This window comes from Maniola jurtina, chromosome 3 (genome assembly GCF_905333055.1).
Source record: "Maniola jurtina chromosome 3, ilManJurt1.1, whole genome shotgun sequence".
NCBI lineage: Eukaryota > Metazoa > Arthropoda > Insecta > Lepidoptera > Nymphalidae > Maniola > Maniola jurtina.
Genome location: NC_060031.1, coordinates 11668590 through 11688564, shown reverse-complemented (window position 1 = coordinate 11688564; position 19975 = coordinate 11668590). Strand labels below are relative to the sequence as shown.

General features: G+C 37.5%; 1 protein-coding gene across 1 annotated transcript in view; it reads right to left on the bottom strand.

Annotated features, from left to right (window-relative positions):
* Positions 1 to 890: 890 nt before the first annotated feature.
* Positions 891 to 19975, bottom strand: part of LOC123880791 (adenosine receptor A3) — an 87049-nt gene continuing 67964 nt past the window's right edge. Inside the window, exons 2-3 of the mRNA XM_045929087.1 lie at positions 7871 to 8088; positions 891 to 1861 (exon numbers count right to left, since the gene is read on the bottom strand). Of these exons, the coding sequence (XP_045785043.1) occupies positions 1169 to 1861; positions 7871 to 8088 (911 nt within the window). The 3' untranslated portion in view covers positions 891 to 1168. The remainder of the gene's footprint in view (positions 1862 to 7870; positions 8089 to 19975) is intronic.

Below are 19975 nucleotides of genomic sequence, written 5' to 3'. Positions count from 1 at the left end.
TTTTTACATCTCAACTTAGACCATTCAATCAAAATTATTTGGATCACTTAATGAGAGATCTTAGATTGTCTAAAAAGCATCAGAACATGTGGCTTCTCGGCTCAAAGGAACAAATCTGATAACATCAGACACTTGTGTTACGGTATATTATTCTCACTACTCTTAACACATTCAGTAGCTGATGTTGCACTTCCAGCGACTTGGATGCAACAAGGGCGTTAAGTTTCATTTTCTCTGTAGTCATTTGGACTGTTTTCCAGAAAATTTAGGTGACTTTCAAACTAAGATAACTATATCAAAGGGGATAATATCATATGAAAGGGCTCTATTATACATTCTAAAACAGGTTTTATTTATTATTATTATGTAAAAGAGTTTTTGATTTATCGCGCAAAATGTAGAAAAAAATATACAATAAGTCAAAAACTGAAAATCTGACATTTTTTTTTAAATTCCAAGCCGAAAATATACTTAAGAATTTATTAATAGGAATCGAGAGTTTATGCACTAGATAGAGTTCGTTCATTCACTGAAATTTCCGGTTCATTTACTGGCAATTTATCCTTTTGTTAAATAAAATAATTTATAATAATTAATACCACGCATTTTATTTGATTTTTTGATATACTGTGTACAGATACACAAAAAAATAAAAATTATATATAGAACAATTCTCATATATCTTAATTTTAGGTGAAAGTCAGGGTAATCCTTATTCGTTCATGTACTGGATCTTTTACCCTCCTACGTCAAAATACTAAAAGTCCGCGTAAATTTCGCAGATTGAAATGTCTGCTTGATTAATTGTCAATAGAGGGTCATGACATGTCAAAATTGCTAGTTTGAAGGTGAAATCGTCTAAGTCATTCGAGATGGTTTTCCTCTTAACATAATCACATGACATAAACACATTAACATGAATAATCTCGATACATTAAATTTCAGTTTTTCAATACATATGCTATTCTCTTTTATAAACAGCTTATCTAAAAATATTATGTCCAAGAATGTCACATAAGTATACTTACATAATATTAAGTCTACTATAAAATAGTTGTTTTAAATTATTAAATTAGTTTAATAGAATATACAAAGTCCTCTATACTTAAAATAAATTAAAGCTTTTTTACGTCACACTATAAGCCGAGGGCACCCGGCTTGCCTCATGTCAGCTGTGCTCAGAGCTGACGCTACGCACTCTTCGAATAAATTCCTCTACTTTCTTATACGGACTTTGACATCCTTGACTAGCTTCTATGAGATATGGTCCGTTATTGCCCTCACGTCCTTCTGGAGTGTGTCTTCCACTAGAATTCTCATTGGTATTTCTATTCAAAAACGGTTCTAAATCTGGATTAACTCTCGAAACAGATACAACCTTGCTTCTATCTTGTGTAGCCACTAGTTCGGCTTCCTTCTGTCTTAGCCAAACTGGCGAGTTGACGTACACCCTGGGTCTCTCCCTGTATGCATTGCATCTTTCTAACGCCGGTCTTCTTAGAGGTACTGGTGGCCTATATGCTGCAGGTAGAGGTACACCTCTACCTAATACAGTACAAATAAGACCTTTCAAGGCTGCTCGAAAATCTTTTAAATGGTAGGCGTACAGCAATGGATTCACTGCTGAATTTAGATGGGAAAAAACGATACAAAAGTAAGTGAGTGGATTAGGAATATCTAATTCGGGCATAAAGGCCTTGATTGCGTTGATTGTGTACAGTGGTATCCAACAGACTATAAAGAAGAAAACTATGATAGCCAGATTTTGAGTAGCTTTGACTTCTCGCTTCTGGGCTGCTCCTAGGACCCGTAACATGGTGCCTCGTCCGTGGCTTCCTTCGACGGTTACTACCGCGCTCATCTGTAAAAAAAAAAAGTTTGTTCAATTCTTGTATAAAAACTAACTATTAATTTCGGTTAGCGAAGATCAAGTTTACTAAGAGTGTTTTGCCCTTATCGTAATTTTGACGTAAATAACTACATGTGGATGCAGTTGTTTTGGTGTTGTGTCTACTTGTTTGGGATTTAAAAATCGACATGTTTGCCTTCAAAGTTCAATCGTCTCTTTCGACCTCTACGTTTTTCGTAAAGTGCAGGTGCTTCAATCTTGTTCCTCGCAGAATAAAATTATGGTATTTCGTTATTGTTATGTTATGTTGTTATTTTTTGCAGGTTTGTTTTTGAATATTATCTATGCATAAGTAATTGAAAATGTAGAGCGGTAGGTAATTACGTCTTATAATTTTAATGACTAATACAATAGCACAATAAATTCAGGTATGTATGGCAATGATAACTCATATTTTAAATACGACGTCACGTTTCAGCAAACAAGTGTCCATGTTGAGTAAATAAAATACTATTCAAAGGCTTTTTTTGTTTAAATTTTCTCTTTGTTTGTTTTCGTTTTATTCACATTCTGTGGGCTAAAATGACCTTCCAGCAAACTCAGACTTTATTTACCTTAATAATAAATATGTACCTGTTTAAGTAGGTATCGAGTGTTTTAATTGATAAATAATAATCGGCAAAGAAACAAGTTTCTAAGAAGCAAATAAATAAGAATAAAACATACTTAGCATTTTGTGTTTGTAATATATTAATATAATATTAGGTATACCTAAAGATATTCGATAAACCAATAAGATTGATGTTTATATATCAGACACTTCAGCTGCAAATGCTCAAATGTAGCAGATAACTTTATTAAGACGTAGATATTATGGATGTTTATATTATTCATTGGACCTTGGCTATTAATGAAATAAACTATTTAACAGGGCTCTCTCCGTCACTCGCTTCATACAATCGTAGTTCCAATTTCATTTGAATATTAAGCAACCAAAGTCCATGAAATTTTGCAGACATATTCTAGAAACTAATATATGTGTCTGTGGTTTTTTAGATTTTTCTAAAAATATGTAGTTTTAAAACTACAGGGGCTCAAAGATTTGTATGTAAATTTTTAAGACCGCGTAACTTTGAAACCAAATATTTTAATAGAAATCTGGAACACCACAGACATAGATATTAGTTTCTAGAATATGTCTGCAAAATTTCATGGATTTTGGTTGCTTAATATTCAAATGAAATTGGAACTACGATTGTATGAAACGAGTGACGGAGAGAGCCCTCTTAATATTGCGAGCTGTTTCTGCCGCGTAGTTCCGCGTCGGAACTCGTATTCAAAAATCACACGAATTTTTGAAGTATCCATCTTTATTGTCTAAGCTGAATAAAAAAAACAACTGAAAGTTGATAATGGAATGTTGCACATTTTTTAAAAAGAAGAACTACATAGGTACCGTATGAAAAAAGTTTCACTCAAAAATCTCAAACCATGAAGGTTCTATGTCAATTCGAAGTACCTATTACAATAAAACGGCAATTTCATACTTTAACCCCTATTATTATGGATGTTCATACTATTCATTTGACCTTGGCTATTAATGAAATAAACTATATTTAACTTTGACTGCTATTCAAAATTTTGTGCAGTAATAATTTTCAACAGACACATGTGTTTCATTTATGAGTTCGCATTGAGATAGCGAAACAGAGTCATATTTTTTCAGCACAACGTTCACAATCAAACAAAATTAGCCGTGGGTATAGAATTCGTTAAATTGACGTCAATTAGTTCTCTAAACTGTAGCATAGTTGCCATGTGAATTGTGAATATGTGGGAATGATAACCCCAAAATACAATTTTATTCTACGGAAGCATTAATAAGTAGGTACATAACCCTGATGAATGAGATAAACTAAAAATAGCTTGTTTTTAAAAAAGCTTATAAATATTTTAGATTACAAAATTTTTAATTTTTACAATTTAAGGTAGTCTGTTAAAATTTTAGTTAATTTTCTCTTGATTCCAAGTGATTCTTTCATTTCTTTCAATAATGTTTACTTTCTCGCTTATCCTTTATCTTTCATTATAATATCACACATTATAGGCTTCTATTTGTCAGGATTTTCACCAAATCCACGAAAAATTAATTTAACCAATTCAATTTCACCAGAAATCTTTTAAGAATATCTAGCTTAGTGACATCAAGTTTCAATGTTTTAATATCTATGGAAATAACGTTGCGCAAGTGAAAAATCCAACCGAAGATATTGCAAAAAGCATAATCATTTTCCAAGTTACCTATCTTGAGAAGATGAGTCTGCAAGTGACTTTCTAAACCGGCCCCAAATTTTTGAATTGGAAGTAAAGGACGATCGTTATTTTCGACGTGTGAAAATATTAAAGAGAAGATTGAAACCTGTTTTGCGAACATTGAGAATATGAAATGGCATTCGGAATCACACGAATCTCTTTATGAAAATATTTTCATACAATAAACACCAATAAGACCGCCGCTTAGCGTTATAGGTAAGCGATGTAATAAGTAGGTAATTACTTAATTATTATAGAAATCGTCTAAGCAGTCAAAAAATTAAGTAAATTGTTGAGATCTGTGCACATTTTAAATTCTTGGTAAATTGGCCAAATTGGTTCTTGTATTGGTGTATATTGGTCAGGTAATTAAACTCAATTTATTACGGCAACCGGCGGCGGCGCGGCGCGGCGCTATTTCAGCTATACACAACACAAAAGTAAACTGACAATACGGAAATCATACTTTTTTCTGGAGGTATCCTTTTAACCCCCTACCCAAAAAGAGGGGTGTTATAAGTTTAACGGGTGTATCTGTGTATCAACCCCCGACCCAAAAAGAGGGGTGTTATAAATTTGACGTGTGTATGTGTGTATCCGTCTGTGGCATCGTAGCTCCTAAACTAATGAACCGATTTTAATTTAGTTTTTATGAAAGGATGCTTGATCGAGAGTCTTCTTAGCTATAATCCAAGATAATCGGTTCAGCCGTTTGAAAGTTATCAGCTATTTTCTAGTTACCTTTCACTTGTCGGGGGTGTTATACATTTTTAATTTACACTAGTTAATATCACAGACATCGAAATGAGAGACTCTTAATCTTAGTAGGTATAGGTGCCTACGTACTGTTCTAATCTTAGGGTCATAACTGATAACAATAAATCAACGGAAAGTATTTCCTATAATGGGACCCAAAAAGAAATTGAAACAAACTGTTTGTACTTTCCTTATCAGTAATCTCCTACTGGTGCGACATTTGTCGGTAAATAAGAACTACTGGTACAAATATACGAAACGTGACTCAAACTTTCACCTCTGGCTTGATTACTTTGCCGGCCACTTTTGTGGAGGGCTCGCTGCTTTGATGGATAGCTTTAATATTATGTCCTACTAGAGGATGCCCGCGACTTCGTCCGCGTGGATTTAGGTTTACAATTTTCCGGGATAAAAAGTTGCATAATTATGTGAATTACAGGGGATGCAAGCTACCTCGGTACCAAACATAAAAATCGGTTAAGCGGATGGGTCTTTAGGAATCCCGTGGGAACTCTTTGATTTTCTGGGATAAAAAGTAGCCTATGTCCGTCCCCAGGATATTTGCTAACCCTGTACCAAATTTCGTCAGAATAAGTTAAACTGTTGGGACGTAAAAAGGTAGCAGACAGACAGACACACTTTCGCATTTATAATTTTAATATGAATATGGAGCTAGTATCTATACTAATAAATAAAATTGGAGTGTCTGTCTGTAATTTCGAAATAACTACCTCATATTAAGCTCATATGGTTATTTGAACGATACCAACACTGAATCACACGTTTTTAAAATTTTTGTCTGTCTGTCTGTCTGTCTGTCTGTCTGTTTGAAAAGGCTAATCTTTGGAACGGCTGAACCGATTTTGACGGGATTTTCACAGACAAGTAGAGGATTGACCAGGGCGTAAAATAGGCTACTTTTTTAACCGACTTTAAAAAAGGGAGTTGTGTTATTCTACCTATGTAAACCGAAATCTCCGAGATTTCTGAACCGATTTGCGTCATTTCTTTTTTAATCGATAGAGGAACTTTGCACCATTGTTTCATAAAGAATTTGGAGTCCAACTCCTCAATCCTGATGCTGCAGGGGATCTGACCAATCCACGCGGGCGAAGCTGCGGGCATCAGCTAGTACATAATATATCCCAGCCCAGCGTAACGAATAGTCAAAACAATAGTCCAATCAACAAACGCCTTTTTCGTTGTATTTGAGTCTGGGTTTTATAGATTCGTCCTTGACCACAGTCTCATGGAATGAAAAATTATTTGTAGAAGTTTTATTTGGGTCGAATAGTGGTTGATAGAGCTGTTTTTTTTGAAACATAATATAATTTTATTCGTTGGAACTCATTAGTTCATTAATTAAGGTAAGTCGTGAGCATTTTGTTAGTACATTATACATAATAAATGTTTTTTTTTCTCAGATTTGCCATTTAAGTGATAGGAGGATTTTCCCTAATTATAAGTTTCCACCCTACTTACGTAATATTTCCAATGTTCTTGTTCCATCCTTATTATATAAGCGTATTCGTCATTGCTGAGGGTTGTGACCCTTTTACACTAATCACATAACTATCGGAGTTCTCTTAGGATAATGATGCAGTACGTTCCTAGCCGCATAGGTACAATTCCACCAACCAGTTACCGACTTGGGTCAACGTTGCTTAACAATCCCAATAAATTGATATGCGTTGCCACTAAGCCACAGCTCCTTGTTCCAATCTATCTATTTTATAATCAATCATCAAAAGAATTTGAGGACAAATGGAATTTTTAGCCAAATTGCTGCGAAAATCTAGTTATAAAATGTCATTCATCTTCGATACTAAGCTACTTTGCTCAATAAACTAGATACTTTCTCAAACATTAACAAGCATTCCAGTTTCATATATTATGATATACTAAGGACCCTTCTCAGAATGCAGTTCTACGTTTTCCGTTGACGCATTGGGACCAGACGGTCAATCACATTTTATACCTACGTCATAAATGGCCCACGTCATGAGATTACCCCAGTGCAGCCCGGTATATCTACATTGATTGTTGTATATGCTACTCGGTATTTACTCATAGCTGCAGCTGATTCACTTCGATCGTAAATCCCTTACACAACAGGAAAATGAAACTACTTGCAAATTACAATGAAATCGTATTGTTTCTTTACTGTTTATTGTTGTTGTTGTCTTTTCATTTAATCTAATTATTATGATTGCTATATGTATACATAGTTGATTAGATCATATGGGTAGAAGAGATAATTTTTTCTATGTATTGTTCAGTTTGAAAAAAAAAATCTTTTACCCAGTTCAAGCAACTGGCTGAGCTTTCAATTGCCCACAAGATGGTGTACCTTGTTGGTTGGTGTATTGTTACATAATTGTGACTCTTTATGATTAGAAAAAAGCAACTTCTGAGTTTCTTGTTTGGATTTTCATTCTGAATCGGTGGAATAAGGTGAAATAGATACCTTCTTAAATCTTTCATTTGATTTGATTTTTTATCTTAATATGTCGCATAATATGTATAAATATTAAAGTCAAAGAACTCTCATCATCATATTACCTATCAAATCTTAAAGCGCCAGTCCACTAATAAACAGAGATCTCCCTTTCAGGCTGAGTGGATTTAGAGGAGTTTTTTATAAAATAAGATATTGTACAACCTATTAAACGCTGGTGTTATAATATCTATTATGCATTAGCTTCAATAAAAAGCTGAGTTACAGTGCAGGAAATATTGTACATCGAACTTTAGAAAGAGATTTCGGCTTCGTAGAGCGTTGTCTCTGTCACTCATGCCTATGTGACGTTTCGTCTGTCTCAACGACAGAGGCAGCGCTCTACTAAACCGTTATCTCTTTCTAAAATTCTATGTACAATATTTCCTGCCGGGTGGGTACTGTACATGTACTGTACCTGTTTAACAACTACTCTATAAATGTATGTACTGTACCTGTTTAACAACTACTCTATAAATGTGTGCGTAGAACGCCGCAAGCAGCACACTAGGGGTCACAATGGTGGCGAAGTAGAGGAACAGCAGGTAGTTGTAGTCCATGACCTCGACGAAGTAGCACCCTGGAGGCGGCGGGTCCTTGTCGCCAGCGTGCCAGCCGAACAGCGGCAGCAGGCCCACTCCAGCGCCTGCTACCCAGCATGCTGAGATCATTACTGAAAAGAAAAAAAAATCATAAACATATAAGAAACCATACCCGCGACTTCGTCCGCGTGGATTTAGGTTTTCAAAGTTCCCGTAGGAACTGTTATGTTGCCTATGTCAATAACAGGGGCGCAAGCTACCTCGGTACTAAATTTCATATAAATCGGCTAAGCGGATGCTTTGATTTTCCGGGATAAAAAGTAGTCTGTGTCAATTCCCGGGATATGAGCTGACCCTGTAACTTTCGTCAGAATCGGTTAAACTGTTGGGCCGTGAAAAGGTAGCAGACAGACAGACAGACACACTTTCGTATTTATAATATTAGTATATGCATATACTACTGCAAACTGGTGCGGAATGTCAAAAGATACTTATGTGAATAGAGTTATCATATAAATCATTGGGAGGAGCACACTTCGCAGGAAGGTATATCAGGCGACAAAAATGCGTACTTATCTAATGATTAAAAAGAACTAATTTAAAAAAAAATTAAAAACCCTGACTGGGTTTGCTCCATTGCCAATTTAGTTATTGACAAAAGCACTTCGTGTCCTTCACACGAGTGAATCAACCTATGAATTGAAGCATTGGGAGCTCCAGTAAATAATATGACATTTCCTGTATACCACAGTGACTAGCGAGTGATAAAATGCTATAGATACCTGATCTAGGTATATTTAGGCTACACTCAAAAGAAGGATTAATTATAATAATGATTTTTAAAAGTTGACGACTAACCTGTTGTGGCCCACAAACGCCGAATAGCATAAGGACCGTTATTTTTATCTTGGACTGTGGGCATGCCGAAGAATTCTAGTAAATTAAGTAAATCGACGTTCTTATTAGAATTTTTGTCTTATTAGAACTTGGCGAACACACTGACGTGTGTGTTGATCGACATTATAGTATTACTGGCTGATGCCCGCGACTTCGTCCGCATGGATTTCGGTTATTCGAAATCCCGTGGGAATACTTTAATTTTCCAGGATAAAAAGTAGCCTATGTGACAATCCAGGATATTATCTATCTCCAGTAGTTTTGTGAAGTAATAACAAACATACACACATACATACACACAAACTTTCGCCTTTATAATATGAGTGTGATAATGTTAGACTGTGCTGCGTTGAATAACACCATGTTGTATTCTAGTAGGAACACCGCCGATGGGAGTTGATTCCACAGTTTGAATAAAATACAATTTTCAAAATTATTAAAATTCGTCAAAGTATCAATACAGCTCCTATTTTGGTATAGTAAATAAGACAAGGCCGGCCTTCAATAAAGGTAATTGGTCTGGGTAGAATATGCAGTTTGTATAATATTTATCATGTTTGAAAACCGGTTTCATGATATAACATCAAAGTAATTCGATAACGACAAAAACTCCTATTTCTTACTTGTTCCACCCTTCTCATTTTGAGCTTGTGGGGTCTGACCTATTATTATTTTATGACCTTATGACCTGATTTGCATCGATTTGTATTCTTGATCATGGTCACTGATAATGGCAATACGTCATAGCAGCATAAAACATTAGGTTGGTACTTATGTAGGTACAGTATCCATCCATCCATCCATCAGCCTGTAAGCGTCCACTGCTGGACATAGGCCTTTCCAAGAGCGCGCCACCAAACACGGTCCTCCGCCTTCCTCATCCACCCGCTCCCCGCCACCTTCTTCAGGTCATCGGTCCAGCGGGCTGGAGGTCGTCCTACACTGCGCTTACTGGTACGCGGTCTCCACTCCAGAACACGTCTGCCCCAACGGCCGTCGGTTCTGCGACAGACATGGCCTGCCCATTGCCACTTCAGCTTGCTAATCCTTTGAGCTATGTCGGTCGCTTTTGTTCTCCTGCGAATTTCCTCGTTCCGGATTTTATCCCTGAGAGTAATACCCAACATAGCTCGCTCCATAGCGCGCTGAGCGACTTTTAGTTTGTGGACGAGGCCAACTGTCAGTGTCCACGTTTCAGCTCCATACGTCATCACAGTATAGGTACAGTATAGGTACGTCATATGGTAAACAACAGAATATAATCACTATAATAAATAATAATGTAATAGAATATCGATACCAGTAGGTAGATACGCCGAAGGATATGCCATAAAGTTTAACTGCAGAATCAGTTAAAATCGAATTAGGTAACTAGTAACAAGATTCTGCAGTGTTTGGGGAATCTAAGCCGGATTTTTCGCGAACCAAAAACGTCCAAATAACAAAATTGTATGGATAAAAATGGTTCAAAGTCACGTTTGAATGAATCAGTATAAGAGCCCGAATAGTTTCAACTTCGTTCGGGGTTCTCCTGAATCGAACTGCTTCAGAATCTTTAGAGGAGACACAGATTTGAACGAGATTTGTGCCGTTTTCTTATTATTATGGAGGCAATCAATTTTAAGATTTTAAAGTAGGTAGGTACCTACCTAGAATACCTAACTAGAGCTAAAATATAATTCGTGCAAGTTTCCCCCTGAAATTTTACACAACTACTACCTACTTATCAAACAATTTTAATTCTAAAATAACAAACTTTTTATATCTCTCCCTATTCAAGTAAGTAATTATTACTAGCTTCTCCTTTCAGCAACGGTTACCTGGTAGAGATTGCTCTAAGCAATAAGGCCGCCTTTGCACACAATTGTTTTTTCTGTTTTCTTCCTTCTGTGTTGTTCCTTTACATGTTTTTGTGTGCAATAAAGACTTCCATCTATCTATCTCTCTATCTATTATTACTCCAGGATGATAACTACATAACTATATTATATAAATTATGTTTTTGAAAACTTGAGTGAACAATTTTACAGCCTACTATTCTGAATAAATGACTTGTGATTTACGAAACTAAGTCACTCATATTTTGTTATCGTTTACTGAGCGCTCCACAAGTATTCAAAAGTTATTTCAATGTTTATTTTAACGTTGTACTCACGAGTCGCCCGATAAGAGGCGACAAATACTGATTTGAGGAAATTAATTTCTGGTTTAACGTCATAAAATTAATTAAACATAATTAAGTACTAAGTGACCACAAACCATGCACCTAATTGGGTCGATTTAACGTTAAATCAAAACAACCAGGAATATTAAACTTATGTCGGTGCAGTAACTAGTATGTAAAATAGTACTAAAGAAAGAGTAGAGGCCACGTATCGGAAGGTGAAACGTTAGTAGACAAGCATCACATTGCCGGTTCGACGACATCACCAAGCTTGTGAGAAAAACTTGGAGGAAGCTCTGCCAACACCGGGTATAATGGCGAAGGTCTATGTCCAACAATGGATAATTAATTAATAAGGGCTAACAAAGAAGAAAGTAGGTACAGTAACTGTCGGCAAAAACTGTGGGTTCCTAATGTACTTTTCGCCCGAACAGTTTCTTACCTTCAGTTTGGTATGAGCCAAGCTCAAGTTTGGCCTTCAGCTTCGTATGGACCAAGCTCAAGTTTGGTCGTGCTTGAAGTATGTACCTGCTGCAGCCATTTATGGGATAGCTCTGCCAAGTAGCAATTCAGCCACAGCCCACAGTAGGTATAAAGAAAAATCTTTACTCTGTAGTTCGGCGCTGGGCGCACTACTCGTAGATTGGGTGGAGCGTCGCGCTAGAAGATAGGTACATCAACATCACTCTCGTGATCTCTACACCCTCGCGATACTACATGGGTGCCTATACATATTTAACATGATTATACATCCAGTGACGGATTAAGACTACTTGGTGCCCTAAGCAATCCATGCCCGTGGGCCCCCCTATAGCCCAGTAATTTGGTCGTCAAAAAGGGGCTTATCTGGAAAGTTTTCAGAATGTTATGCAAATTGGTGGTTTTATAGATTTCGATGTGCTCTTTCCGAATTTTTATTTTGCCACCTCGTACCTTTGCCGCTCGCGCCGCCATCTTGGAAAAATGGCGCCCAAAAACAGTTTTTTCACGATAACTTCTTTCCCACTCATTTTACGATAAAGATGGCTATGTAACAATTAAACTAAAGACAATTTCCTACAATTTGTGTAGTCACCTTTTTTTGTAGACTCAATAGTTTCAGCGTACGAGCGCCACAAAGCCCACTCCAACACACGTTTTGGCTAAATAACTCATTTCCACACCACCATGTGGTAGAGTGAGTGGCGGGATTTTTTTTTATGGTATCTCCAGGAGACGGTAGTCACCTTCAATTTAAGCCATCACTTCATTCAGAGAATACTAACACTCTTCAGAATTCTGCTCGAGATAAGAGTAAATATACTGCATCGCAGTTTCGATCTCATATGAATATGGACCTTTTTTTTGGGTTTCGAACCCAAAGGATGCCAACGGGACCTTATTACTAAGTCTCCGCTGTCTTCCGTTCGTCCGGCCGTCCGTCTGTTTGTCTGTCGGCGGGCTGTATCTCGTGAACCGTAATAGATAGAGAGTTGAATTTTTCACCAAATGTGTATTTTTACACACACATTCACATAATGTGTTTTTTTCACATAATGTGTATTTTTATTGCCGTTATAACAAAAAATAATAAAAATTTCAAAATGGCTGACATGAAAAAAAAACAAAAAAGTAATGTTATTTCTTGTTTGATGGTACGGAACCCTTCGTGTGCGAGTTGGGCTTGCACTTGACCCATTTTTTTATTTTTTTAGTTTGTAGTGCGAGGTAAAACTTTTCATGCACGAATTGCGATATTGTGTATTGACTGCGACCACATTATAAACATGCTCGAGACGCCGAAAAATCGGTCAAGTGCGAGTCCAACTCACATAGGAAGGGTTCCGTACCATAATACAAGAAATAATGCTCTTTTTTATATTTTTTCATGGCGGCCATTTTGAAATTTTTATTATTTGTTATTATAACGGCAATAAATATACACATTATGTGAAAATTTCAACTTTTTACCTATTACGGTTCATGAGATACAGCACGCTGACAGACAGACGGACAGACGGACAAGCAAACGGATGACAGCGGAGGCTTAGTAATAAGGTCCCATGGGCATCTTTTGGGTTTAATACCCAAAAAAATAGGCTCATATGTACGTGAGATCGAAACTGCGATGCAGTATATTTACTCTTATCTCGAGCAGAATTCTGAAGAGTGTTAGTATTCTCTGGTCGAACTGATGGCTTAAATTGAAGGTGACTACCGGTTCCTGGAGATACCATAAAAAAAATCACGCCACTCACTCTACCACATGGTGGGGTGGAAATGAGTTATTTAGCCAAAACGAGTGTTGGAGTGGGCTTTGTGGCACTCGTACGCTGAAACTATTGAGTCTACAAAAAAAGGTGACTACACAAATTGTAGGAAATTGTCTCTAGTTTAATTGTTACATAGCCATTTTTATCGTAAAATGAGTGGGAAAGAAGTTATCGTGAAAAAACTGTTTTTGGGCGCCATTTTTCCAAGATGGCGGCGCGAGCGGCAAAAGTACGAGGTGGCAAAATAAAAATTCGGAAAGAGCACATCGAAATCTATAAAACCACCAATTTGCATAACATTCTGAAAACTTTCCATCTCATATTACAGAATTACTGGACTACTATCCGTATGTCCACTAGAATCGGTCTTTAAACCTTTACCGCCTAAAAACATTAGTTTTTTGTAAAATAAGATGATGAGATGTAATGTACTTTAGAAGTGGAGTAGTTAGGTTCGAATTGTCGAATGCACAAGCGGGCAGCGAGTGGGCAAGCGGGAGTGGGGTTATGACTCTAGATCGGACTCTATGTCAACTTAAAACGAGCGAATCTTCAAATTAGTCCTAGAAACTTTTTTTGGTGTGGTTTTTGGTGACGCGAGAGTGAGACGTGATGCCCTAAGGATGGTTTTTTTTTTGTGCTTCTTCTGGTGCCCCCTCAGACGTGATGCCCTAGGCAATTGCTTAATTTGTTTAAGGGTTAATCCGTCACTGTATACATCGCATCTACAGGATATATTTTAAAGAGCATGCTCAAGAAATATTTGAAGTAGTTCCTTCTTGACTTTGTTACCATCCGACCGCGAGGCACCGTAAAGGCACACGGTAGTCCTCTACGCAATCAGTCGGTATTCCCAAAGGAAACATACCTATGAAGGAATTCGCTTCCTGGTTTCTAATACGCACCGCTACGATATCGAATGACTTCTCGGCTTTCGTTTTTCCCGTCCAACATTGGTACCTTCAAAAGAAGAGTGGCCTCTTATTCAAGCGAGCTCCACCACGCGCTGCATCATAAGCATAACTAACCATTAGGTGTGATTGGAGACAAGTGCAAGTCTTATTACTACACCATTGAACTTTGAAGCCCCATTGAACCATTATGTAATTAATAGAAAGGGGACACGTCACACGCCCATTAGCAAAGAGGAATACCCACCTTGGACGCCAGTAAGGACCGCACAACCATTTTTCTTAAAGAATATTAGCCATGACTAATATTCCCCTTTTCCCCAACTACAACTAAGGGTAAAGCTTGTGCCAGGAGCAGGTACGACCATAGTGCAACGGGTGGAGTTTGAACCGGCTACTTTTTGAATTTCAGTCCACTCTTTTAACCGTTGAGCTATCGAGGCTCTATCATTGAACTATACTAGGGTGGCAATATGGTGGCAATGACGAGGTATCGATATTCCATCTAGAGTTAGGTAGGTAGGTACTAACTAGTACTAGTACTAACTATTCACTTTCAGTTTCAGTCATACCTACCTATGAGTCATAACTTATAATTCAATGTTATTTGTAACATCTGTTAGCCATAAAATACTTAATTTGTACGAAACAACAATGTTTTCAGTTACAACTAGGTAGATGTAGGTAGGTACTTTTACATTGCCGAAACCTATTTTACATATCATTTGTTCAGCTGTAGGTGAAACAATGTATTTACATGGTTACACATATTAGTTAGGTAGGTATAATGCGGGACAGGTTTGAAATGGCAACCGGAGACGCCCCGCACACCCGCACAGCCCCCGCTCTAACCCACGGTCGCACCAGCAGGATTCCTCATAGACCTCGAAAAAAAAAAAAAGGGTTCTTCATAGACCTATAATTTTGGGGTAATATTTTTACCATTTTGGTACGGAACCCTAAAAAATTAGGTAGACCTTAGGTACCCTTCCAGCTTTTTTTCTACGAACGTACAAACATAACGATTTGATAGAGCAGGTAGGCAAATAGCTATTAACTGCCCTCTCTAAAATCCATGGAACTAGAAATCAGTTTATCTAGGTACCTAACTCAAAAAAAAATATACAGATTAACTTCATACCACATATTTAGTGATATTTGGTGTTTTTGGCTTGTAAAAAGCGTTATATTAATGGTATATTCTGTGAAAAAGCGCCATGCGGAACAAAATGGAGATTTTATAACAATAGATTGGTAAGTAGAGTCCTTCCATTCAGTTCACGTAACGTTGGTTTTAAAATTGTACCTATATTTATCTGTAATTCGGTTATGTATTCAATTAGGTACTAATATACTATCTAATTCTACGGCTGCCTCCTCTTTCTACTATTTACGGTCTTATATACTTGCGTAAATAATACGGCCTACGTTAAATATTATGCTACTAAAAAAGCATATTATACAATCGAAGATTATGTAAATGATAAAATAACGTGGATTTGGCCTGCAGCTCGCTCCAGCAATGCGCGGAACTTCAATTACTGTTGTAGGTAGGGATTGCAATCCAGCGGCATTTTCAATCCAGCTGGATTTTTGCTGGATTGAAGCAAATCCAGCTGGATCCAGCGCGGATCCAGCACTTATTGATTTTTCAAAGAAATGCAACATTTTTTTTTATTTTAACTGTATAAACTTGAATAACTAACTACCTATATTTGTTTGTAGATATAATATCAGGTTCTTATCTATGAAAAAAGCGTTTTAATTGGCAAAAAAACTTTTTTTAATGAAATTAGGTATGTATTTAATCAATCGAAGTATGTACCATTCATTATCTATAGGTACACTATCGCCATTTTAAATGTAATTAATTGATTCCATTGCTGAATAAATTGTGAAAGCGAGAATTAATAAAATCTTTGGAGGCAATAGAACCTTTGAACTGAATTGAAATTGATTTTTTTTCCTTGCCAGAAATTGTCTAAGTTCCGAAAAGTGTTTGTTACAGCAAGGTTCGGGGAGTATGGAAGGTGTTTCCAATCACAGCTCCTTAATTTAGCGATCGTCTGTCGTGATATATGAGGTCTAGCGTTATCCTGAAGCAGCAATGGACTAGAGCAATTATTGACCAGTCTCAGTTTAACGGCTAGCTTTTCTATCAAGGTTTGCAATTGTTGACAATAGATATCTGTCGTAATCGTCTGGCTAGATCTTAGGAAGCTGTAGTGTATGATGTCAGTACTGGTCCACCAAACACTCAAAAATAGCTTTTTCTGAATCAATTTTACGCTTGGGAGTCGTGACTCGTAACCCCTTTCCAGTAATAGGTACTATAATGGAAGGAGTTTTCTTGGGATAATAATACGGTGGGTTCCCAGATCCTTCAGCATACAACTAACACTAAGAGAGCGAGATCTCGACTCTTAGGTTAATTGACAGTTATTATCAGATGTTAGTGATAATAATAACCGGGACCGACGGCTTAACGTGCTCTCCGAGACACAGAGGAATCAATAAGGCCAAATTTGGACCTCTGAAGTCGGTCACCCATCCAGTAACCAACTTGAGTCAAGTTGATTAACAATCACAATCGATTGATATGCTTTGTCACAACTACGCCACACATAGATACCTCTCACAACTAGGCCATTTATATGCTCATTCTCATTTATATGCTAGGTAACTAGATACAAGAGGAAAATTATTTTAAAAATTGTACAGTTACAGCACAGTTTCTGCGGGCAAGATACCTAGATATTATTATGCTCAAGATCAAGACTTTTATTTCGTCTAAGCAGTTGGAGCCGTTCCAATCCTAACTCTATTTAATTTTAATTTTAAACGTGGATAATTCAAGATACTTAGGTAATAGATCAAACATATTGCAGAAAGGCGAAAGTTATTAATTCGTTTCATCAATTTAAGCCAAATAGGAATTCAATTTTAGTACTCTCTCTAAAAATAAAGCCTACCTACGTCGCTACGTGCTTGCTTCGTTCTTTGCATTACGGAATACATCACTTTGATTGCATAAAATATTCTAATCCGCAACACTAAAGTTTCATCAAAATCAGTTCAGCTACTTAGCTTATTTCAGGGACCCAAATCAATGAATAATGGGAATCGTCATAATAATATACTACATACTTACAAACTTAAAAACTATATATTAATATATAAAACTAGGTATATATATTATTGCCTATAGGTACCTACTTAGACTTACCTACCTTGTTAAGATTAGAAATATGTATTTAATCATTTTGACCATGAGGAAGAAGTTAAACCTACAGTATTTCTTTCCTCTTTCATTAACGTACACCATGTAGGCACTTGTGTGGATACATGGTCATGCTTGAATAATAATGTAGGTAGGGTGAACGAACCAGTCCCAAACCAGTTGAGAAGATATTTTCAGTTATTACATATTGTAGAAGTGTTGAACCAGCCGCACGTTGGATCGCCAATTTATTGAGGCGTTGGACCAGCCGCACGTTGGATCGCCAATTTGTAGAGGAGGTTAGGCAGGCGATGAAGAAAACACGAGGTCGAACTAGACGGAAACTATATATATTGCTTCACCACTTAGTTTAGGTACAATCTTATAGTTTGACACTTCGTAGGCTTCCAGAACGCCCTGTTCCAGCAGATATGGATGCAGGAGTTCGTGCCACCTATGAAGGTTGGTAGGTTTCCGGAACGCCCCGTTCCAGCAGATGTGGATGCAGGGGTTCGTGCCACCTATGTCGTTGGTACTACTGAAACTAGCGTTTAACTCTGTCCCAACAGATGTGGATGCAGAGTTCGTAACTCGTTTGAGTACCGAGCGAAGGAATCCGGAACTGACTCGGAATTCATTAGGAATTGATTGGAATCGATTGGAATCGATTGGAATTGCTTTTGCATTGATTGGAATGAATTTACAAACATATGCTAGCCGATATATACAACTGACCCATGATTCACGGTAATGCGAACTACCGGGTAACTAGCGCCATCTAGTCTTCGGGTCGAGTACTAAAATCGGTGTTACAGTCTCCCCCTCTGTCTGCGAAGTCGTCCCGACGAGAGAGACAGGAAGTTAGTTGTAGTCGTTCTTTGGAGATCTTTCTCGATGGCATCGAGGAATTGTCGTTGTTAGCCTTGGTAAGAAATTATTCGCGTCCATCCAATCTCTTAAATCTTCGTTCAGGCTTTGTGTTAACAAAGTACTTATCCACCCTCCCCCTGCACTGAAACTGCTCCAAGGACAAAGTAGCTTGCTTCCCATTAGGATTGAACACATTTTCGTTCTTAGTAAGAAAATATTTGGGTGCGTCGCCATAATTTTCCAGCTTTCCATAGCATCTTCATATAGAGCATCTAGTACAGGATAATAATCATCAAAAGTTCAAAGTGTTTCCTCTTCAGTGGGCTGAGTGTCAAAGAGATGAGCGGACTATAAGGTTAGTCTGACAGCGTATTTATTTGTCTGACTGTCTTCATGAAGCGAAGGCGAAGATACTGGTTCCATTCTAACAGAACGCATAGTGACAACAGTGTCATCAAAGTAGTTCAGAAACTCTCTTCACAGAGTTCAAAGATGTTGTCTGGCAAGATCCTCATTGTTCTTCATAAGTCACCTGTAGTCACGTCGGCCGTTGCGTCGGATCGGCCACCAGTTGGAGCGCCAATTTGTAGAAGTGTTGAACCAGCCGCACGTTGGATCGCCAATTTATTGAGGCGTTGGACCAGCCGCACGTTGGATCGCCAATTTGTAGAGGAGGTTAGGCAGGCGATGAAGAAAACACGAGGTCGAACTAGACGGAAACTATATATATTGCTTCACCACTTAGTTTAGGTACAATCTTATAGTTTGACACTTCGTAGGCTTCCAGAACGCCCTGTTCCAGCAGATATGGATGCAGGAGTTCGTGCCACCTATGAAGGTTGGTAGGTTTCCGGAACGCCCCGTTCCAGCAGATGTGGATGCAGGGGTTCGTGCCACCTATGTCGTTGGTACTACTGAAACTAGCGTTTAACTCTGTCCCAACAGATGTGGATGCAGAGTTCGTAACTCGTTTGAGTACCGAGCGAAGGAATCCGGAACTGACTCGGAATTCATTAGGAATTGATTGGAATCGATTGGAATCGATTGGAATTGCTTTTGCATTGATTGGAATGAATTTACAAACATATGCTAGCCGATATATACAACTGACCCATGATTCACGGTAATGCGAACTACCGGGTAACTAGCGCCATCTAGTCTTCGGGTCGAGTACTAAAATCGGTGTTACAATATTAATGATATTACAAATTATGATGGAAAACTTTAATTGTGCGTTATTTTTAAACTTTGTTTAAAGGAAAAACAAGCAATAAAAATCATTGCAACAAAAGTAATTTAGTATTTCTACAATAATTGTTAGACAAATCCCCAAAAATTGGACTGTTCCTTAGGTGGGCCAGCAGTTAGCCAATTATGGACCTATTTATTATATTAAACCGAGATCTAGAAAAAACCTATAGACTGGCGTAAATTCTTAAAATATTGACTTTTTGGTGTAAGTCGTCAACTACAGCCACAGGTACCTATTATCTGTCTGTATACCTACCTACTCTGCAGTTTGCACGTTATACTTTATTGTCTGACCATTTTCGAGGTTCACGTATTGAAATGTTTCAGGGAAAATCCCGCATCAAGCCACATCAGTGTGATCAAGCTTTCTATACGTAGGTAGTTACCTATGTATTGGGAAAACACACAGATGTTATGTAGTTACCTACTTGTATCAGTTCTTGCCTATTGCAT